General features: G+C 34.2%; 4 protein-coding genes across 6 annotated transcripts; 1 reads left to right on the forward strand and 3 right to left on the reverse strand.

The window, feature by feature from the left end:
- Positions 1-105: 105 nt before the first annotated feature.
- Karybeta3 (karyopherin beta 3) lies at positions 106-9,574 on the reverse strand. Of its 3 annotated transcripts, none has more exons than XM_077437398.1 (19): positions 9,148-9,574; positions 6,107-6,340; positions 5,889-6,031; positions 5,034-5,235; positions 4,669-4,797; positions 4,380-4,591; positions 3,948-4,179; positions 3,725-3,868; positions 3,522-3,641; positions 3,044-3,239; positions 2,817-2,963; positions 2,565-2,738; positions 2,184-2,488; positions 1,794-1,934; positions 1,498-1,717; positions 1,241-1,413; positions 1,029-1,156; positions 721-940; positions 106-639 (listed from the first exon to the last, which is right to left on the reverse strand). In XM_077437398.1, exons 1-19 carry the CDS (start codon positions 9,247-9,249, stop codon positions 550-552), a joined length of 3,312 nt encoding a protein of 1,103 aa, XP_077293524.1. In that variant the 5' UTR covers positions 9,250-9,574; the 3' UTR covers positions 106-549. The 3 variants fall into 3 exon arrangements, with proteins under 3 accessions (XP_077293524.1, XP_077293523.1, XP_077293525.1); XM_077437397.1 differs by having other exon boundaries at positions 3,516-3,641; positions 9,148-9,515; XM_077437399.1 differs by having other exon boundaries at positions 4,669-4,773; positions 5,013-5,235; positions 9,148-9,515.
- A 1,218-nt stretch (positions 9,575-10,792) lies between these two features.
- LOC143916534 (mitochondrial import inner membrane translocase subunit TIM14) lies at positions 10,793-12,396 on the reverse strand. Its single transcript, XM_077437675.1, has 3 exons — positions 12,319-12,396; positions 11,941-12,180; positions 10,793-11,842 (listed from the first exon to the last, which is right to left on the reverse strand). The coding sequence occupies exons 1-3, from the start codon at positions 12,319-12,321 to the stop codon at positions 11,723-11,725; spliced, it is 363 nt and encodes a 120-aa protein (XP_077293801.1). The 5' UTR covers positions 12,322-12,396; the 3' UTR covers positions 10,793-11,722.
- A 645-nt stretch (positions 12,397-13,041) lies between these two features.
- Positions 13,042-17,003, reverse strand: LOC143916630 (growth hormone-regulated TBC protein 1). The gene is made up of 6 exons (XM_077437822.1): positions 16,872-17,003; positions 15,300-15,484; positions 14,960-15,226; positions 14,686-14,868; positions 14,350-14,603; positions 13,042-14,274 (listed from the first exon to the last, which is right to left on the reverse strand). Exons 1-6 carry the CDS (start codon positions 16,889-16,891, stop codon positions 14,176-14,178), a joined length of 1,008 nt encoding a protein of 335 aa, XP_077293948.1. The 5' UTR covers positions 16,892-17,003; the 3' UTR covers positions 13,042-14,175.
- Positions 17,004-18,623: 1,620 nt separating this feature from the next.
- On the forward strand, positions 18,624-23,821 carry LOC143917267 (uncharacterized). The gene is made up of 8 exons (XM_077438750.1): positions 18,624-18,659; positions 19,197-19,580; positions 21,418-21,964; positions 22,051-22,247; positions 22,327-22,521; positions 22,610-22,757; positions 22,837-23,203; positions 23,299-23,821. Exons 1-8 carry the CDS (start codon positions 18,624-18,626, stop codon positions 23,492-23,494), a joined length of 2,070 nt encoding a protein of 689 aa, XP_077294876.1. The 3' UTR covers positions 23,495-23,821.
- The last annotated feature ends 376 nt before the right edge of the window (positions 23,822-24,197 follow it).

Here is a 24,197-nt window from a genome sequence, read left to right on the forward strand (position 1 = left end):
CACAACTGCACTGATTGGAACTGCAAATTTCAGTATAAAATATCATTGTCCAATAGTAATAAACCATTAAATTTCAATATTGTGTATACTATCTTATCAAATGTGAAATTTACGATTCACAAAACAAATTCAAAAATTTCATTCCCTTTATTCGACGAAAAAAAAAATTGGCTTTATTAAACATGAATATTTAGGTCATAAATATATCACAGCTTTTCATTAATTTTATTGCTCAATTTAATAAATCACATAACTTATTAAAAATTGACTATTAAAATTAGTTTATGGACCAAATATTTAGAAAGATTGTATTGTAGCTATTTTACAATTTGATAACAAGACGATGAAATTGTAATTCATTTACTAATTGGCAGAAGTTAGTTGTGAGGACCGTGTTGACAATGAAATACAACTAAAAAAAAGCAAATTATGATTGTATGGTAATTTAAAAAAATCTTATGGGGCTGTAAGGCCAAAGGTGAACAGAATTATACAGGAAATATTATGACTATTCATTAAAAAATATACATTTATTTCATGATGATACATCTACGTAGCGGGTGTAAGGGCATCGTGTAAAGCTCTTTGTTGTTCCGTGGTCATTGCTGTGATGCACGCGTTAAATAATTCAGTATTCGTCTGGAAATAAAAATGAACAATAAAATATCTATACAAGGAAATGTACAACCAATCAAATAACAATTGGAAAAAAGTGTGAACCTGCAAATCGCGGGTGATAGCTAGCAATCTTTGCGCCGCTTCTGATTCTGGAAGTAAAGCACCGCTTGCGAGAGAAGCCGCAAATGCTGCAAGAGCTCTGGGAAGACCTTCACCAGAAGCACCGACAGCAATAGGATGTCTTGCTTCTAAAAGTTTCGCCAAATATCCGTAGACATGAGGTGCTTCATCAGCATCTTCTACCAAAGGTAGCCATGTAATCCTAAAAATTAATATAAAATAAATTAATTAAAAAGGTTATTATAGTAAATCAAATAACTATTTCACAAAATTTTAATAAAAAAAATTACCAATGACGAAGAATATCTTCAACATCTATAGCAGTATTGTTGTATTGAAGAATTTTCGTTACAGCTGATATACAGTTTTCTGTTGCGTTTATTTTTTCCGGCTCTCGACTATCAGGTTCATTTATAATCTAAAATAAAGAGTACAAATGTAAAGAAACAAAAATAAATTGCACACATCATAAAATCACTACTGTAAAGACGAGTTAATTTACCTGTATTAATTTACCGAGTGATTGAGCACATGTTTGTGCAAATTGATCTCCTCCAAATTGTGCAATAACACCACAACCATACGCAGCAGCCTGTCGTACTTCGGCAGCTTCATTGATAACTGAATTTACTATAGGTTGAAGGAAATAGTGCTGGTATTTTGCACAAGCGGGACCTAAAATATAAAAAAAAATCATTTAAAAACACATACATATTAAAAAAGGCAACATGTTATAAAATAAAACGCAAGATAGACTACCTCCAAATTCAATAATATCATCAAAGATGCAAATTCCCCAATGATGATCTGTACTCGGTCTGTCGGGAGATAAGAGACTTGCAAAGTGTCCTACGATTTGGTCGAGGTATGGGTAAAAATTAACTCTGTAAGTCATCATTAAAGCGTGTATGACATCAGCCACTTTCGATAAACAGTATACATCATCACTATCCTCGTCCTCTAATTGCTCTTCGACTACCTAAAATATTTTTTAAATATAATATACAAACAAACCAATATGCATAACAAGAAATCGATTTGAAACAATGCCATACTTCATCATAATCTTCATCTTTCCTTTGCTCCAATCGTTCTACGGCCTTTTGGAAGTGTTCTTCCATAATTTTATTAATCAAGCGTAAGACTTCAGCCATGGCTTCTTCAGTCAAACAACCAGGTCCTAGTTTTTCTATACACTAAAACATAAAAATTGAGTGTCATATTATGTCATGCTACACTATTAAATAATTCTAAGATATACTGATACGTTATTTTGTAAATGGAAACGTAATAAATCTTATTGATTACCACGTATCAATAAGGTTTTTTAAATCCATTTGATTTATTTCCCAACGTTTAGGAAGTGACAATACCATGATAAAGATTAAATGCCACTGACGAACATTGGATTTAAGTAATTGATAGATTAATCATCATGTATTTACCTTAGCGAGACTGTGTAAAAGCTCAATAAGGACTTCTTGTTCGGGTTCTGTATCGATGGCTTTTAACAATTCGGGACATATAAAAGCCCACATTCCTTGAACGTAAAGAGGTCCTTTAACTGTAGCACATTCAAGCAAATAAGGCAGAGATTCTGCAGCAGACGTTCGCACGCCGTCGTGGAAGTAAAATTTGAACAGAGAAACCATTAGTTTGACCACATCTTCGGCATATGCAGCGAAACCTTCTTTCAATTCTCTAGCGTAACATACGAGCATATCACAAGCGGCAGCCTTGTCTTCTAGTCCTAAAATTATTTTTTAGAATTAATAAATTATCTTCACAAAATGCTTAAAAAGTGCACATGCAAAAAAAAGACATACCAGCTGTTTTTATTCCAAAATTTTGTTGTTCGCCCAAAGTCACAAATTGCCAATCTACATCATCTTCGATAGATTCTAAATCATCGTTATCCAGCAGAGCTACTTCTGGTTTGATAGCTGCCATTTTCATAACAGGTCCCATTACTAGAGGTAAATATTGCTCGAATTTGCTTCCTATAAAAATAATATTCGTTTTGTTTTTTTATGAACATTCAAATGAATAAAAAAAAATTATAAGGAACAACTACTAACCCAATATTTTACATATTCTTGCCCAAGCAGAAATCAAATATGAAGTTTGAGGATCATCTTCAGGTAAATCTCCATCGGCAGTTTTAAGGAGAAGATCCATTACTTCCGAAGCATCTCGCATAAACTTATTTTCTCCGACAGCCAAACCTTAAATTGTTTTTATTCAATAAAATTGCCACATTAAAAAGCAAATATAATTTAATTTTTCTATTCAATAGAATACATACCGATGAGACTGACGCACTCAATAGTTTTACCACGCAACATTTTCAATTCATCAGTTTTAGCGTTTTGGATAATATACTTCAAACAAGGCATTAAGCGATCGTAATAGACTTCAAAATCTTTCTCAGCTGTATCAGCAACAGATGCAATCGTGGTGACAACTTGTTCCAATACCAACTTTGTACCATCTTCAACCAGCTGTAGTATTAAAAACGATAAAAAAAAATTAGCATCACAAGAATGATACAATTTTCTTATGTAACCCAAATAAGATAATTTTTTGAAAAAAAAAAATGTAAGCGCCTTTAAAATGAATCTGCACAATCTAAATGCAGATAATTCAATGTAAGACACTCAATAGTTTTCCAATGCTATGGAAATGACAAGAACGATGTGATAAATCTAGTCACTAACGAGCACTGGATTTTTTAAATAATAAAATTCCAAATAAAAATATGATACACAAAGACTTACACTCACCTCTTTGAATTTAGAATTCAAAATACCTTCCAGTTTACCCATAATGGCATCTAAATATTGAGTCAAGATGTTCTTTGGACAATCTTCACTGAAATTGACTAAAGCAGCAGCTGCATGTGCCTAAATGATGTAAAAAAAAAAATTTAATACAAAAATAAACATGTATATTTAGACAAAACAAACGTAATGAAATAATTGCATACCTGAACTCTTGGGTTTGCACTATCGTCGAGGACCATCAAAAGGCCAGGAACAACTTGAGCGTGGAATTTCTTTTCGAATATGGGTGCAAAATCAGTGGACATCTGACCGACAGCATTGCAAGCAGCATGTCTTACTCTAGGGTGCTAATGGAAAAAAAGGAAGTCAATCAAGTGGCTACAATCGATCAATTTTTAAGTCAAACTGAATCAAAATCCAACTTACAGGATCTCTAAGGAATTCGAGAAGACCACCCATAATTTCGCTAAGTAAAGCTTCCATCTGTTTATGGCAGCCTTCACCAGCAGAAGACACGGCCATCAAAGCAGCGTGTCTTTGACGCCAGTCTTGTGCTTGTAACATCGAAGGAACTGTGGCCATAATTAAAGATAACATGGTTTTGCCACCGAGTGCACAACAGAGACGGTCAAGAGAAGACTCTGCCACTACACTATTGCTATAATAATTAAAAAAAAACATGATAAACAAAAACATTTCGTTTGATTGAAAAATTAATAAACATGCGTTGCCGGTTCCGCGACAAATCGCTCACAGATCTAACGACATATGGCTCACGCAACAAAACGCTCGTGCCGTGAGAGATTTGTCGCGTGACCGTTTTGTCGTTGAGCGATTTTTCGTGACAACATGCAGTACCTGTCATTGTCTTCGACAGCCAAATCATCTTGATTAGCCCAGTCATCGTCGTCGTCTAAATCGGCCATAGTTTGTAGTACGAGTGGAGTAAGCTGAGCTACTTGTGGTAAGGCTTGTCTTCTTACCATCGCCGGAGCGGCTTCAGCCAAAGTGACCATAACTTCTAAGCACAGTTGTCTCGTCGAATCGTCAGCTTCTTGGTCTCCAAATACCTTGAATAATATTTTTACAAATTAGAAAATGAGAAAATTCAGCTTACCGGAATTCGAATTATAAAAAAAATATTAACCTTAATACACATTTGGAAAATGGGTTGAATTTGCGATCGTAAATATTTAGGTGTAGATTCAGCTAATTCAATAAGAACTTGAATTAAAGCGTCATCATCGTCTCTCTGTTCCAAACTCAAATGAACAACCTAAAAGCAAAAGAAAAATTCGCATTAATATAGTACATATATATGTAAATGCTCAAATAATTATCCGACCTTAGAACACATATAGCCAAGATACTGACATTGATAAACAATGACTAATTTCCAATGCTAATTGCTTGGCAAATTGGTATATGCATATTTTTAAAAGATAGACAAACTTTTGAAAACCTTCAGATCAAATATGCACAATGAGATACAAATACAAATTCAAATATTACCTGCATGAAATTAGGTAGCAAGTCTGCAAAGTGCTTTTGAATGGTGACTTCTTTATCGTGCATCGATACGAAAGAGCCCAAAGCTTTCACTGCCTGAACACGGACAAAATATTGTTCATCCGGTTGTAGCGATGCGCTCAACATCTGCTTAATTACGTCCAAATATTGGCTCTGCATATTTCCGAATACTCCGGGAACAGACCTAAACATTGCATAATGATTATATTTAGGGAACAATTTAAACGTCCATTTTATAAAATAAATATGCATTTAAAAAATAATTTAAACATTAAAAAAAGTCTGTGCATTACAAAAAATTTGTGTACATTTATTTCTAAATGACTGATACAGATTGCATTTATAAAGTATGCTTTGATCGTTGAAAAAATATTTGCTACTTAAAAAGTGGATGAAATGTGCATTAAAATGACAGATGACCTTTATCGGCAACGTCACGAATACCAGAATACAAACCAACCATTGGTTAGGATTAATTTATTTATGGTTTTGTTAGGTTAGGTTAGGTTAAGTTAAGGTTGGTTTTATTTATTTAAGATTTCACTAGTGAGAAACAGAAGTAAACACTTTTGATAGTTGACAATTGTCAATAACGGAATACTGCAACATGGCCACTTCTTGTATCCATTCTAATGCTGAAATCTATTTTTTCGAATGATATTTTCATAATAAGAGATTGTTTAATGCACCGAAAAGAATACAATTTCTTAATGCACAAACATTTTTTTTAAGGTACAAAGTATTTTTCTCAATGTACAATTAAATCGCACCCTTTTATTTACAATCACAATCAGATTTACAATGTTATACACAACACTTCGTTTGAGAATAACTTACGTGAACATTCTAAGTGCAGCCTCTTTCAAATTCGGATCACCAGCACTAGCATATTGGAATAAAAACTGAAGGAACTCGGGCCATTGATTATTACCGTCGTCATCAATCAGGTCTCTAGCAACTTCAGCAACCACATCACACACCTAGAATAGAAAAAAAATCAGAAATACTTTTACATCACATCGAAGTATTTATTACTAATAAAAATGATAACCGACCTTTTTTCTCACGACGGGTGACTGTTGAACTTGAAGTGTTTGCAAAACTTGCTGTTTGAATTGAGCCTGTCCTTCTGGGGGTAGTTTAGGGTAAAAATCTTGGAAATCTGATGCAAATAATCGCCTCAGCAGAACTGCAGACATGCTGCGCATATTTTCATCCATAGAGGCATCGTGAAGGGAAGCGAAGAGGAATGTTACTTTAGTTTCAATCGGTATGTTATTATACGCTTCCTGAAAAATTAAGCAGAAATGTGACGTCATTCAATTGTTCTAGAAATCATTTATCGCTACACTCGGAACACGACTCAAGAGAGATGTTAATTTCATGTGTCACCATGTATATATGAATAATTGGGGACGGATTGAACGAGTCGAACATAGATTGAATATCGGCAAAACGTACATTGAATGTTGACCCAAATGACCTTATGATGCTTCAATTGATCTGTATTTTAAAATCACGTTAATAATAAAATTTGATCAAATTTCATATTTTAAACCACTTGATACAATTCTAATAAAAAAAAACCATAAATTTACTAAAATGTTAAATTAATTAATGCCGATTAGTACTTAAAGTTAAAAAAAAAACATTGAGTTGACACTAATTAAAAACATTGAGTTGACACTAATTAAAACCATGAGCAATGCCTCATAAATTTGCTAGCATACTCGATCGTTTTCAGGATGTTGTTTGAATTAATCTCCAGTTAGTATTAGATAATGAGTCAGATATATTTAATACACACCATTTGTTATATTTATCTGAGACAACAGACTGATGATTAATTAACCGAGATATTTAGGCAGATAATTCTAAAAATTACACTAGTTAGTATACAGAGTGGTCAGTTGCGCCCGTATAACCAATAAGTACCATATTATATATGTATGAAAAGTCGGAAAATTTCAATGAAATATTGTAAAATATATTGATATAAACGTCATCACATTTGTACAACCAATGTATAATATATTGAAGGCTTGAGCAGATCGTTAATTAACAAAAATAAAATATGAACACGTTTTAGTCAAATTTGGTCGGTGATATTGAAAAGACACAATTATTTAGAAAGTAGGTTACTTTAACAGCAGTCGAAGGAATAACTGTACTTTTTAACCAAGTATGAAATGAGTCAGTTGTGTGACACATTATTAATCCAAAAATGAAATGAAGACATGTGGTCAATTGGTTGAATTGTGAGGACTATAAATATCATGATGAAACCATTTTTCATTATATAGGATAAATTAATGTAAGGTTTCAAAGGAGAGATGGATAATAAACACTATTATTGCAAACGTGGAGGCTGCCAGCCAGTCATAGTCGAAAGTGAAAGTACAACTCTAAGAGAAATTATCATCATTTACAGCCATTTATCACCCACTGCTGGACGAAGGCCATTCCAATACGCTTCCACTTCCGAACTCTCATCCATATCAACCCATACATTTTCCTAATTTCCTCCATCCATATATCTTGCGCCTTCCTCTCACCCTTTTTCATTACCTCAGGTACTACTTTTTTTGTCCACCTTTTATCAGTTCTTTTAGATACGCAATGTAGCCATTAGCAATCTTTCCATTACTCCCTTTTCATACTTTTCACACCTCTATTCCGTTTTCTATCTCTTCTCATTATGTCGAGCAGTGTTCCATACATTTTTTAGTGCATTTTATGCAGAATTCTGGCATACGTCATCAAAAGCAAAACATATTGATTGAAAATGATTAAATTAATTAATTTAATCTTTTTCTTCAGCGGATTTTCATTTTCATGCATTACATCCTAATTTTATACGTCTCTTTATTACCTCTTCTTTACCATCGGACACGACTGTCATTCGTCCTAAATATAAATAATTACCAACTACATTGATTGTTTTATCATTTAATGAAATATGAGCCTTCGATAAAGAAATAAAATTCGTTCCGAGTAAGGAAAAATCATATCGATAGATAGAAGGCCATAGGTTCAAATCCCACTGGTTTATGCTGGCCAGACCTTGGATTTGTGACTCCAGGTCGATCGTTTCCTATCGGAGTTTGCCAACTTATCTGATTTTCATTGAAACAGTTCCAACAAATTGGCAACCTAACCCATTTTCTCGCAAAATCTCGAATTTCGCAAAAAAGTTTTCAGCAATCTCGAATTTCGCTAAATTGTATAAAATGCTGCAAAATTGACCATAGATGTCTCTCTGGATATTAATATTCATAAGTATTTATGTACAAATTATTAATATTTGAATCAAATGTATGTTTCTAGCCAGGAAGGCGCGCATTGGGATTACATGTGAGGCCTCCCTGGTATAAATTAAAAATAAAATAATAAATAAATATATTTTCGAGATTTTCGACCCACTAGTCAAAGAATGAGTATATGTAGTTTGTTCAATAAGAATGTACAGAACATCAGAATACGCTATTTTTTTTTATTTAATGAAATATTGAAATATATCCCACAAATATAAATCGAGATATAAGGGGACAAATATCATATAAATCCTGAAAAAGATTCACCATCTTCTCGGGATCGGGTAACATTCAGAGTCAGAGGATTGGCAGCCCTGAGTTGGCCCCAAATGGCTCCTCGCTCTACGCGCCATTTCGTTCATCGCGAGGAGCGCGCTCGCGGCGAAACCCACGTGGCAACAGACCGGACCGGACCGGACCGAACCGAACAGAAACAGAAACAGAAACAGAAACAGAAACAGAAACAGAAACAGAAAGAGAGACAGACAATGCTGGGAGGGGAGGGGAGGGGTGGGGTGGGGGGAGGAAAGAGCCAACGAGTCATCGCGAATTCCACACGGTTGAGGTTATGTCGACGGTGTGGTTTGCGGTGACCTTGACTATGCGGCGTCGATACGAATTGCGAGGAATGTGTGGCGATCGGGAAAAGGTGGGAAGCGGGGCGGGGTGGAGGGAGGGGGTGTGGGTCGTGAAGCGTGGAGGTGTCAGCGTGTCGAGCACGTGGTGGTGATGGGCGTGTGGTGTGGCGTGTGGCGTGTGGCGTGTGGCGTGTGGCGCGTTACCTCGGCGTGCATGCGCTGGTCATTGTCGGTAGCCAAAAGAGTCCCCAACAGCTGGTAGAACTGCTGCTGGGCCACCGCCTGTCCGACCGCAGGATCCGTCATCGCCTCAGTCGCTCGTAGTCACTAGTCCGTAGCCGCAGCTGTAGCCGTACCCGCAGTCGACGACTCGCACGGACGATCTAGTGCGCGCACCGACACAGCGATCTGCGCCTACCCCACACTACACTTTCCACTCCATACAATGCAATCGCCATCTCGCTCTCGCTCTCGTCTTTGGGGTCGCGCCCGCTCGCTCGCACTCGCACTCGCACTCATACTCGCGCACGTCACGCGCGCAGCCAACCGCTAGGCGTCGACCGCGCCAACGCACTCTTTCCCGCTAAAGTTACAATTCGCTCTTTCTACGACCGTGTCCTTTCATTTTCTTAGCATTTTGCCAGTCAAGTTTTGTTTATTTAAACATACGACAAAACGATTAAGGTTTGCATTCGAAAATAATATTATAGACCAGTGGCTCTTAACCTGGGTTCGATCGAACCCCAGGGGTTCGCTGAGTCAGTCTCAGGTAGGGTTGCCAGATGGTAACCAAAAGGAGGACATGTCCTCCTTTTCCATGTTTTGTCCTCCAGTCCTCCCTAACCTACTTTAAGTCCTCCTTTTTGCTAAACATCGGGCGGGACCGGTGGGAGGCGAAAAAGGGGGCAGGGCATGATGATTTAGTTTCATGCATTGAGTTCTTGAGCATCAGAGGTGTAGAGATTGACGATGTTAAGCTACAGGATCAATTTTATAACTTGATTTCATTTCTTAAATCAAAATCAGATGAAGATGAAGCATATTATGATTTGAAGTTGCACGAGCAGTGAAAAATCTACTTCAAAAGTGTTAAAAACATTGAATGTTTCTCAGAACTGCTCAAGATCTGAGAGTTTTATTTTTGTATAAGCGCACATAACGCAAATGTGGAAAGAGTTTTTTCACTGATTAATACTCAGTGGAGCAAAGAGAGGAATAGACTAAGTGTGCAGTCAGTTAAATCTTTAATTCTTACTCAATACAACTTTAAAAACATGACATGTGAAGATTTTTATAATTATTTGTTAAAAAACCAAGAACTTCTTTCCAAAATTGGCAGCTCAGCTAAATATGATTAAAATAATATAAAAAATTCGTTTAATTTCTGAATGTCCTCCTTTTTTACAGAAAATCCTCCTTCCTTAGACCCATCTGCCCTCCTTTATCAAATTATTATCTGGCAACCCTAGTCTCAGGGGTTCGGCGGAAGTCAAGACACACCCCCGACTCATATGATTCGGTTGCAAATGAAGAAGGATTCCAATTAAGAAGGGTTCGGTGAATGCTCATATGAAACTGAGTAAACGGACTACTAGTCATATGTGAACCAGTCACAGGACAACCGGTCGCTCTAGATCGCTCACACGTGATCGCCCGTCACACTAAAACTGGTCACACCCTAAAATCGGTCGCGAGAAAACTGATTGACGGCTTTTTTGACTAAATATATTTTAATGTAAAAAAAATTGCTATTATAATAATATTATAGAAAATATGTAAGACATGGATGCAAGGCACCCGAGCGTAGTACATGAAAAGGGCCATGAAAATTAAAAAGAAGCAAGAATTGAAGTCGAAAAAAAATGTATTTCATTTACAAAGTTATTATGAAAACACTTTGTCATCCCATACTTTGTCTTCCCACTAGAAAAATACGTGGTTCTTATTTTTCTTATGTTATGTTAGGATAGTTTCTTATGTTAGGATAAGAATCGTATTTTTCAAAGCTCAAATTTGTTTAATATTCAGAGAGAAGCCAAGATAAAGAGTTTGCCTCTTACAAAGACTACTAATACAAAAATTAAGGCTGAGCGTTTGGTCAACTTCTCGTCAAATGCATGTAAATATGTATTGAGTTCAACCCACGTATTTAAATTAGTAGTGTGAATCTTGCTTATTGCGACAGATCTAAAAATTGAATTGATGACATATTTTGCTATTTAACTTTCGATAGTGCTTCCTATTTATCAATTATCACTAAACTAAATCATTGTGTATGGGACACCATTCTCATAATGAATCCAATATGTATTTTTATCGAAAATACATATGCATAACAACATAAATCAACAAGGAAAATTATATTTATAGAGCTTGATAGCCTTACCACAAACATGTCATTTGTCACAATCACATGAGAACAGGAAATATTAGATATTTAATTTAATGCATGTTGTGATAATTAAATAAATGACATACATAACAAAAGCAATTTTTTAAAAATTCCCAACTTAAAAATCCGACCAAACAGAAATTAACACACATACGTAATGCCATTGTTTTTGGGGACTGAACTTCTAAGTACACAAAGATAACATCAGTGCTTTGATTGAGATAAAATAAAGAAAACCACAATGTTAATGCGAAATTTTCTCATATATTACAGCAAAACTAAATATTTACAAAAGTAAAGTGTCTATTCATAAGATTATACTATGACTTAATCAATGCGAAAAATAATAAAACAATTATATAATATATAACAAATTATAATATCCAACTATGACGATTTTCCAGATTCCATTAAATCTTTGGCTTCGTTTATTTTAGCTGCTAATAATGGAGATCCTCCTTTATCGGGATGATTCAACAACATAATTCTTTTGTGGGCTTCTTTTATCTAAAATAAAATTACAAATTTTGTCACACTTTATATTTTAGAAATAACTGCAATTATTAAAAAAACCGAGAGGTAATACTTCAACATTATATTCAAACCTTTCCTTTGGAAGCGGCGGGACTGATGCCTAAGATTAGAGACGCTTCCCTTTTATTCATCTTCGGATCAAATCCTCCTTTATAAAAACGAGAATTTGCGAATGATTCTGCGTCTAATTTAGGAAAACTTTTTAATGTTTCTGTCATTTTCTGAGCCATATTTGGCATCTGTCGCAACATGTACCTTCCGGCATAACCGATAGCTGCCACAGTTAAACCAGCTACTATAGCAGAACTGGCCTATTATTGTAATAGAAATTATAAGAATTAAATGCGCAATAATGAAAGATAAATTTAGTTGAATTAATGGCACTATACTTTATTAATTAATGATTTTAATGTATATTGATCTCAATAAGAACATATTTGCACAATTACCATGATTGCGAGCAAAAGCTGAAATCCTACCAAACGTCAGTCACCTAACCTCACTTTAATACTGCTCTAGTGTTAGCTTTAACTATCAAAAATACGACCATTACTTAGCGAACCGCAGTTTGTATATATTTCGGGTAATGAGAAAAAAACATAAACAAGTTAATTCGGTTACTCATTATATATTTATAGTGACAATCCTAAAATTACAATTTGTAGAAATTAAAAAAAATGTGATAATTCAAGTAATAATACTTATCAAGCAAAAGTGTACATCGAAAAACATAGTCTACCATCTCAGTTGACTAGACATTTTTTTTCAAATCTTAACCAACAATAAAGATTTAATGCAGTTTGACAAAAAATAATTTGGGAGGCTCAATATAGACTACTCCCATGTTGATTTGAAATAATATTACTATAAAATAAATATAAATTGTAAAAAAAACTGTGTATGAAATAAAATATGGACATTAATAAAGTACATATGTACATATGGTATTGTACTGTGAACGATTTTTATTTATAATTGTTGCATGCAAAAATTTATAGCAAACATGCACCTCTAAATGAAGTTTTAGCTTCGAGGATTGACCCAAGTGTTAGATATACATATTTTATTACATTTTGATATATATATATATATATATATATATATATATATATATATATATATATATATAATAGTATATTTATGTGCTTAAATGTATTTTACATTATGTTTTATAATAACATTGTATTAAACTTAATATTATACAATTGGTAATTCATCACAAAGTTTTGGTGTTTGTATGTTTACAAATTTAATTTACAATACATGCATAATTTATAAACATAGGATTGTTTAGGACTTCTACATCTTTATTACAAGTTCATCAAAGTACTATTTAATTTGATTATAAAAGTTTTATGTGTATTTCAAAGATTTGTGTTAATCCAAAAGATTATAGTATGTATGTACTAAGCTAACTGTATACGTATTATGACTAGTTTTCATTATTTTTAATTATTCTAAGCTTGCATAGTCATTATATTACTATAATATGTATAGGTGAAATTTACAATAGAATTCCACATATTGTTTTAACAAACATTATTTGAAAATATTAAACGTATTGAAAATGGGAAAAAAATCTAAAATTGAGGCAAAAGAAAATGATCACATAGTAAATTTGAATTATGCATATAAGTAATCATTTGAAAAGTATTTACTAATGCTATCTAAATTTATTGTGACTATAATAATTGCTTTATGTATGTTTTCATAATTTATAGAAATCAAAATATCTTTACAACTGTAACAATGATTTGTAAGGGCAAACTAGGCCTGATCTTACAATAATATCAATAGCTTAAATAAAATAAAGAACATCGTTATATTGTAGTAAATGCATATGGAATAGTTTTAAAAAAGTTTGTGAAAGAAAATTCAATATTATTTTTATTATGATAATTATCTTTTGAAGGTAACTTTAACTTGTCTATGCCTTATAATAACAATAAAATTCTCAATTAAATTAAGAAAGATAATTAATTTACCTAATATCACCAAAGTTAATTACATAGTGGACCAATTTATACAATACTTATGCCTTTTAATCAATAATATTGTTCAAAAACTAATATGATCATTTAAAACATCTTGAATTGTAGTGGAATTACGATTCACTCAGTTTATAAATTCAAAAATAGTAAATAAACAGAATGTAATCTAATTTCAACACATAAACAAGACGTTTTTTTTTGTTTCAGAAAATGTCATGGGATATATATATCTACACAAATTCATAATGTAGATTAATTGTACAGCAAAATATAAAAAGGATTTAAATTCAACAATAAATGCTATTAAAAAGCACATTATCTATCCGTTCCTTTTTCCAAACGTTCTCTAGCAAGCTGCTCGCGAAGTTTTAGTATTTGAGCATTTGATAACGAGCCGGGTACTTTGAAAATGCTCTGCAAATAAGATTATGCATAAAATGAAAGAATAATTGAAAATAGTATTTTGAAAACAATTTAAAATGTACAAACCTGCATAAATAAATGGCAATTAACTGTGAAGGAATTTTTAACAATTTCCTTAAAGCATTCGGCAAGCGACGAAAAATCATTACACTGCAGTATATTAGCACGGTTTTGTTTGATAAGAGTCAGACACACTCTAAATAATACTTTAGACCCTTCGTAAAATAAACAATCCCAAATCCTAAGAACCGTTTCTGTAGGCAAGACTTCGGCAAAAAGACACACAAACCATTTTGTACTGATTACTGCCCACGGTAAACCTAAAAAAGAAGACATCAAGTAAATATATAGGACACGATGGAAAATCACTCTTAATTTGTATTGTATTTAAAAATAAATTACCCATATTTTTAACATGTTGATGTACATCGGGCACTTTGATCCGGACCAATTCTGATAATACTTCTATGTCGGTGATTAAACCGTCCATCGTCCTCGTATAGTAGTCAGGCAAAATTACTTCGACCAGGATTTTGAGTAGCCAAAACGTAATTTCTTCGTCGTTTGTTACCAACAAAAGCAATCCTAGATTTTTCCATGATGAAAATCGGCCGTAAATATGAATACGCAAAATATGAAATGACTTGAGAAAAAAGATAATAGAAAACGAATATACCAGCAATATAGTTGAGTCCTTGACAATAACCGACATCTTTATTATTGTGAGCATAAGCGATAAGTACATTAAAAAGATGGGCTTGATGATTAGCAGTTTTGTTAAAATATATATTGTCAGGAAAAGTTCGTGGCAAATCAGTCTTAACGATATCGACGAGCTCCTTCTCGAATGGAGTTTCTAGAAGTCTTTTGTAGAGATCTGGTGACTGTTCACGTTTCATTTGAGCACCCGATACGAGCATCCACACGGCATTTCGATGACCACCTTTTGAAAATACACACAGTTTCGTTAATACTAAATAAAAATTAAAGTACAATTTAGTATAAGGTTTTCTTACTCGGAATTCCTTTACGAACATATCGTTTAATGGTAACATTCTTTTTAAGCGATTTTCCATCGCTTAGTAAATCGGACCATTTTTTAGCTCTTTTAGCTAGCACTCTCAAATATGCAGACATGAATTCTTCATATAAAGCATAATTAAAGTCTTCCGGTCTTTCAAAGCCATATTCATCCACCTTACTATATTCAGGAAAAATATTTAATTATTTTCAATAATTTATACATTTTGTATATATGTAATTATGAGTGCAATATAATAAAGAGAGTTAATATATGTATGTACATATGTTGAATTGGTATGTAAAACATTCTCCAAAATATATGTACGTGTGAATGTAATGATCGAATACGTCTCAAGACTAACTAAGCCAGTCTAAGCTGATTCATCAATTGAGTTAAGTGGAGAAAATTACTTAAGTTGTCACGTCAGTAGTGCTCAACCAAAAAATTAAATACAAAAATTTTTTGCATTAAAATTGAATTGCAAAATAAAATTATTATTATGAATTTTTTCAGGGACGCGAATGGCGAAATTTTAATTGAGGTAGTCGATAATAATTAAATTTATTATTAAACAATTTGAGCAGCCTGCTTCATTCAACTTTCAAGATGTGATAATTCAACTTAAATTGAAGAAATAATAACACAAATCCGAGCACACGGAATCTTAAAAAAAAATACAATTGAACATTATCCAAATGAAAGGATTTATTTCACATAATTTTAATATTAAATTTAAATAAACATATTTTTGAACAAACAATATAAGTCATACAATTATTTATAAGGATTGTAAATAGGTTTTTGAGCTATTTTTCCTATTATTCTGTAGATTAACATTAGAATAATATAATACTATGATTACTAACCAAATTAAATTAAATTGTAAAATAGAAAATGATCAGTAGATCAGTAGCTATTAAAATAGATATTAGATGTTTTGTGAACATAATTTCATAATAATAAAAAGCATTTAAAAATTAAAAAAAATACAATTATTTAATATTATTTTCGTTATATTTTGCATGTAATTCGCAATCAGACAGTGACATTCGTACGTTCTGATTAGCATATGAATCATCTCATACATATGCATCACTGTTAGTCACACGATAAATTTACCCAATTATATGTAGATATAAGACGTACAAATAAAATTAATCATATTTATATTAAAAATAGTTGACTAATCAATGTTAAAAATTATATATTCATGAATTTTTCACACGTATTTGGATAGATCGAAAATTAATTTTGAGTCTTTTAACGTAAAAAGTTCAAAAACGTTATTGGGTAATTTAATTGTGTTAATATCGTGTTAGTCCTTTAGTCTTTTGTCATTTCAAAAAGAGATAAAAAAATTATTTATATTCGACTAGTTTTTTTTATAATATCGATGACTTCATTGTGTAGTATGAACGTCGCTATGCACATTAAAATGTTTTTGAGCGATAATGGTGTTTAATCGAGGGAGTTGACATTTCTGAGGAAAGAATTTGGAATTAAAATTGTAATAGCGGAAGCTCTCGCAAGCCTGTCATTCGAACGCGTCTCCAAAAGGTCAGACCTGAAGCTGGTGGTGGCCATTTCAGTCGACTTTTTCCTTCAGCTTCCGTTCGATCGTCTCCCGTCTCCTCGCCGCCACTCCCCGCTGACATCCGCCACCTGCCAGTTGCCACTCGCGCGTTTGACACTCGTCGTAAATCGCTCTCCTTACGACCCTCACCTCACTTCTCAACGAACGCTTCGATACTTTTTTCGAAATCAATCTTACGACCCTTATAAACAACTAATGGTTTCTATTTACCGACAAGTCATTGGCTATAGATATAAGCCGACTACTCGTGTTAAATAAACAGACATAACATTTTGCAATCGATTCGTTGTCCTTCGATATACTATCTACCGATGTTGTAATCGTATTTCGACAGTATGACTTTCGTATTCAACTTATGAGTAGCAAATTAGTCTAAACAAAACGACCAGTTATATTATGAAAGTCATACATAATTGTGAACGAAAAGTGTCGTTAAGTGCATTTGAAATTTTTATTGAGAGGATTATATGTATGACAGTTCTTTGTTATAGTCTACAGGAAGCATCGTTGCACCCTATTTGACAATTTTGATGTAGTGTCCGTTAATTTTTATGTCGTAAAATTGCACCGTGGAAACGAAACGTACATATTTAATGATTTTTTGTAAATTTCGTATCGAAAAATATACTAATAGGCGCATATAATATACGTATTCATTCATATACATATTCGGTTTATCGTTATAATGCTGTCGTCGAAACCAAGCGGTGGCCACACAACATAGAAATATTTCATTAGAGTCTAGCCGGTATCGCTCGGTGATCCGTGATTGAGATTTTAATGACGTTTGCGAGTTCGCTTTTTGCGGAATAATCCGTTTACCTATTAACCATTCCGATAAGCCAAGCCAATATTGACCTCGTGCTTATAGACATTTAGAGACATTTGCAGCTCACATGTGCGCGACCGCACTTGTGCTGCTTTTTGCGGAATAATGACCGTACTATTGGCGTCGTGTACATAGGGTATAATACAGAACGACTCATTTCTGAATTGAAAAGTGTGGACGAACATTTATCTACATATATGTATGAAATAACTGTGCTCTAAAATGCAATAATTTATCTACATATATGAAATTAAAGTGAATAAAAATCAAACCTTACGGCACAAACTCTGAGTTGATGAACTTGTACCAAAGCATTAATATTAGGATTGGGGGTAGACGGTTTACGGAACAAGTACGCGTATATGCGTGAGATTCATGGGAGAAGCCGACGAAACCGTCTACAACCTCTAATCTCACAACACGTCTACAACAGAGCATCGTAACCTGTGCACCGCGGTAATGTGTTAACGCGGCCTAATGCGTGCGAGTGAGATCGCGTGTGAGGGAGAAAACCGATGTTAGTTAGGGTAAACGGACTACTAGTCATATGTAAACCAGTGACAGGACAACCGGTCGTTCTAGATCGGTCACACGTGATCACCCGTCACACTAAAACTGGTCACCAGAAAACTGGTCACACCCTAAAATCGGTCACGAGAAAACTAGTTGTCCGAATTTAGGGTGTGACCAGTTTTAGTGTGACCGATCTAGAGCGACCGGTTGTCCTGTGACCGGTTCACATTTGACTAGTAATCATCGAACCGTTAGTTAGTGTTTTGTCCCTATGCATATACGGAATAACTAGCGACTGCCGATGAAGTATAGGTATAGTACGTAGCTGACAAACTCTACGAGTCATAAACAATGCGTGCCGCGAATATCCAGAGGTTACGATGCTCTGGTCTGCAACACCTAATCTTAATGTTTTGGTACGAGTTCATATTTTTCGAGTGTTCATCTACTCGGATTTATTTTTTTATTTTATTTCATACCAGGAAGGCATTACAGGTAAACCCCAATGCGCCTTCCTGGCCAAATTACAAACAATACAGCATTTTTTATTATATAAGTCGCTAAATTACGAGACACTGACTTAAACTCGACAATTAACGAAACATCTATGAATTGTACATACATTTTTATTGTAATATTTACATTAATCATACTCAAATAGTGGTGACATAGTGGGTAGGAAGGATTTTTAGCCAATTTTTAATCGGGAATCGTTTCAACAATGAAATCAGAGAAAATTGGCAAACTCTGATAGGAAACGATCAACCAGGAGTCACAAATCCTGGTCTGACCAGCAGCATTACAGATATACTCAGAAAAATTCTTTTCAATCGAGGTCAGCTCAAGGGATCGAACTCGGCGCCTCTCAGTGTTAAGCAGAAGCTTAACGACCGAGCCACGCTGCTGGCTATTTTATGCCGTAAGGGCCATTGCTCTAAAACGTGAATGAATAGAAGGCGTCGGCGGGGAAAGCGCATGGTCGCGATCAGCGGTGCGTAGGCCTCAGCGGCCCGCAGAACGGCCCTCGTATATATCGAGTGTGCAAACCGCGGCTGACAGTCGGGGGGGAGCGAGCGTGGGTCGCGGGCTGCGGGGAAGGGGGCAGGGGAGCCGACTCGCCGCGCGCACGAGTCAGAGCGAGAAGGCCCGAGAGAGAGCGCGACAGTCGCGACAGTCGCGACAAGATGCTGCGCTGCCGGACGTGTCTCTGCGTGACGGCGGCGCCCCACACGATGCCGCTCTTTCAGGCGGACGCCCTGGGCGGCAACGGCCCCGACCCCCCGCGCCCCTCGGAGCCGCGGCTGGCTGCCCTCCTGGCCGAAGTCACGCAACTGCAGGTCCCCCACCCCCTTTCTTTCTTTCCTTTTCTGATCTGCCGATGCTCGAAGCTCGATACTCGGTACTCGGTACTCGGCACTCGACGCTTCATACTTAATGCTTCGCTCTTTCAAATTCACCGATGGCAACTCCAACTGTCAAAATGCCGCGCTCTCGCGCCTGGCAACACTGGCCTCGCGCGCCCTTTCAATTATTGTTTATGTTTCGTATTAATCCTACCTATGCATCTATTTAGCTGTCAATTAGGCCAATTCTTGGTATAGCTATACACCGGGAATAGCGTCGCCTGGCATTTCACGTACGATCCAACATGGTACCTATATTGTTTAATTCTCTGCAATTACCATCAGCAATACTCCAAACACACTGGTGGAGTTGCGAAATGGAGTTCTAAAACAAATTCTTGCAAGTACATTGTAAGTAATCCGCGACTTGTGCCGAATTGACGTTTCGCTCGCATCTAAGGCTTCTGAAAACCCGTTTGTTTAAGACTCGACGATTCCTAGTCCAATACACTCGATGAGTCCAGGTCGGCTTCTGGTCCAAAATTAGATATATTAAAAAAATTCAAAATTTAAATTTTTAAAAGGTTTATTATTACTAATCTACTCTCTTCCATTTGGGCCTCCCTGTGATTTTATTTTTATTTATATTTTGTTTTATTTAATTTTACTTTTTCTTTCTCCTTTGTATATTTTTATATACTATTTTAATTTTGTTCAGTGTAAACAAAGAATGGGATTTATGGATTTTATTTTTAATTTTTACACTTTTATTATTTTTTTTTTTCTCTCTGAATGATGTATTATTTTCCTTTTGTTACTTTTTTTTTATTATTTTATTTTACCATGTTTTCTGCTTTTGCTTTTTTCCTTTATTTACAATTTACTTGTTTTTTATATCATGTTTTTATATATTTTTCAAATGTAGGCCATTGTGGCGCATTAGGTTCTTCCTGTAATGCCACAATGGTCCAAAACTATTAAATAAATAAATATTATTATTATTATTACATAATGTGGATTATTACTACTACGAGTGTGGATTACTAGTTTTTAAAAACCATCATGATTTATGTGAATTTTTGTTCAGTGTCAAAATTATTTAATTTTATACTTGAAATTCTCGTCCCGAATCCGGGCTTGAGGGTCATTACCCATTGAGTCAGAGTCGGTTCCAGAAACCCTGCTCACATCTACAATGGAATATTAATGTATTCGTTTGTGATTCACTTTGTGAATCCAAGTTAATGTAAATGCCAGGCGATGTTATTCATGGTGTTTATCCAGTTCTTTATCATACCCTTTCGTATAGCCAGATGTGTGCTTTTAAGTATGCATGTGCATTATGAACTTCCGATTTGTAATCATATTCAGGCATGAGGAAAGATTGTACAATTTTAACGACTTCCTGGTCACTCACGCATATATGTACGTGTGAAATAAAAGTGTACTTCTTCGGGAATAGAGATCCTCTATATCTAAACTGCTTTATATTAAAACAACCCTACAATTCTGAACACATACTCGTGACAACTTTTTTTGCACAAAGCATAAAATTCTTGAAATTAGTATCCCAAAGCAATTATACGTGATATTTATTATGTTAAACATCACATACGTATAAAAGTAATTTATCATTTTGTTTTTTGAATATTCTCTCTAACGAATGTACGTTTTTTTTAATTCTTTCCTGTTTATTGTATGTAAAAAAAATTTCATGTGTTCCTCTTCAGATCTTCCATTTCTGGATCCTAAGCTTGTACTTCTTTTGCCCCTGCCTATAGAACTCATTGTCTGTGCCATATCATTAATAAGATTTTTTTTTTAATATCAGGTATACCATGGCGACAGTTTACCCGAGACCATATGTAAAGCGTGTCACACTCAACTCTGCACCAGTCAAATATTTATCAAAAAAGCGCGGGAGAGTTACCACATATTGCGCAACAACTTGAAAAAAATATCGATGAACGGAGAAAGAAATCCGATGACCGAATCGGTCCCGGAAAATCCCAAAAGATTGCTCAATCACCAGAAATTAGCCATAGTAGACAATCCAGATGGAAATTTTAAAGACATTTGCGACGAAATGGGTATAACGATAGACAATGAATTGAAAATCGACGAATCAGTGAATAATTTTCGAGGCGATCTGTCCATCATCTACGATGACAAAGCTGTACAGGTCAATTTCGAGTGTGAACATCATCAAAAGTCTCGACCGATTCTATCCATTCACATGAACGGAACGTTGGATCTCGACGAAAGCGTAGACGAATGTAACGGAGACGATAATTACGATAAAATGAATGAGTGTGAAATTAAACAAGAACCGGAAGATTATCCTATGGAATACGATCAAACGGAACCATATACTAATAGTGCGTGTTTTTAACCAATGTATTAAGTTTTTTTTTTGTTTTTAATTTTGTAAAATAGTTACTGATGTCATTTTCATGAACTTTAGGCATGCACGAAGATCACACTTTGACAATTAGCCAAATAAAAATAGAACCTTTGAGTGAATGTGACGCTTTAAAATTCCATCAAGAAGTCAGTTGTCAATCGCCACCGTTGCACGATAATCTAGAGCAATTGGACGAAGATATGAAATATGCGAGTCCTGAATGTGAATTTATAGAAGAAGACATAAAACCGACTGAGGTGATCGTCGTTTAAATTGAAATTTGCATTAAGTAACTTAAATTTAGAGTTCATTACTTATAAAATTTGTGTTACGCAGGAGGAACTTTTCGCATATGCGGATAAAATTAACCATCTAGATAATTTAGACCATAAAGAAGAAAACACTGCTACTAAATCTCCACATGAATATGAAGTAATGCCAGGTAATTCGTTATTGAGTGAATATCAAGTTCGCTCAAAGAAAAATTGCATTCTTTGTAATAAATGTTTTAAAACGAAAAAAAAATTAAAGGTAAATCTTAAAACGTTATATATATAGATATATTTTCGTTATAATAATCCAATCAAATAAATGTAAATTGTTTCATTGTATATTACAGCAACATGTTGTAAGGGAACACTCTTATCATGAATGTATTAAATGTAGTGAATGCAGTATGAATTTTACGAATTCTATAGATTTCGACAAACATAAAAGTATACACTTTACACCTGTGTTCGAATTTCAGTGTGTTCTGTGTAATATAGGTAATTAAACTTACGTATAAATTTGTGATAAGTAAATTTATTTTGTATTCTTATACTTGATTATGATTTTTTTTTGCAGATTTTGATACTGATATTCAATTTAAAACACATTTAGGTACTCACAAAGAAATTATTCTGTTGAAAAATGGAAATGAAGAGTCGACACTTTGTAGTAAATGTAACGATTCGTTCAATAATCTAAGTGAACTGTTTACGCACATTTTAAACGTTTGTGGATTCTCGATGACTCCGTTTCTGGAGAAAATCTCAAATAACCGTACCAGTGCTGCTCCGCGTGTGAAATTGGAAAGAATTTCACCGAATTTAGTTAACGATGTGAAATATAATTTAGATCGCAATATTAAATTTGAAAAAAAAATTGAAGATGCCAATCAAATACTTGAGAAGAAGTTGTCTGAAAATTCTTGTCCCCATTGTCTTGATAAGTGAGCTTTTTTCATTCAAAATTTCAATTGGTTTTTTTCATCATCATGGTCATTATCATAAAATTATGATTTGTAACGAAATTTTATCATTTCAGATTTAGTAATTTAAGCTCCTTGCGAGTTCATTTGAAAAGCCACTCTAGTACATTTCGAAAAGCCCTAGACCGGAGTTTTGTCTGCACCCTTTGCATGTTCAAGTTCAAAAGAAAAGATCATTTAATTCGGCACCTTGTAAATGTGCACAGAGTGTCATCTGAAAACAGGAGGAGAAAATTGATGCTCTTATTATAAGTTTTGGTACATTAAGTGATTTATTTGTATATAATGTTTTCCAGTTTTTGTTTGGATTATTTTACTAGTCTATTTTACTGCATAAAATGTATTTTCGTGTTAGCTATTCGATTAGCTATGTGAACTTTTTTGGAATACAAAACCAATTTGGTATTTATTATATTTATATTAACCATTGAAAACAACTTTGACCATGTGCATAATATATACACTCTTTATTTGTGTTCACACTTATAACAATGAACTGTGATCTGAAAATGAAATAAAAAAAATGTTAACTGATTGGATACAAATCAATAAAATTCCTATCGCAGATTAAATGTAGAGAAATCGTGTTATTTTATTAATATTATGTACAGTACATATCAGGCGGAGTGCATCCATACAACTTATAGTTCGATTTCTTCATGGATAGCATTACTGGTTCATATTTACATTGTATTTGTAGATACTAGGTCTGTCTCTTTCAGAGCTAGTCAAATTTATAGGGCTGTGGAGTCATAGCTTTTTGGCTGGAGTCCGATTCCCTTAAAAATTGATCAGCTACCACTCTGATTCTGATAATCGCATTTATTTATTTTTAGTCATTAATGTATGTACATATGTATATAAATATTGAATTACTAAGAGTGACTATAATACCTAATTTATATAGATCTGAGACAGTATTTCTATCTTTATCTTTTTTTCATGATATAGGATG

This window comes from Arctopsyche grandis, chromosome 9 (genome assembly GCF_051622035.1).
Source record: "Arctopsyche grandis isolate Sample6627 chromosome 9, ASM5162203v2, whole genome shotgun sequence".
Classification (NCBI taxonomy): domain Eukaryota; kingdom Metazoa; phylum Arthropoda; class Insecta; order Trichoptera; family Hydropsychidae; genus Arctopsyche; species Arctopsyche grandis.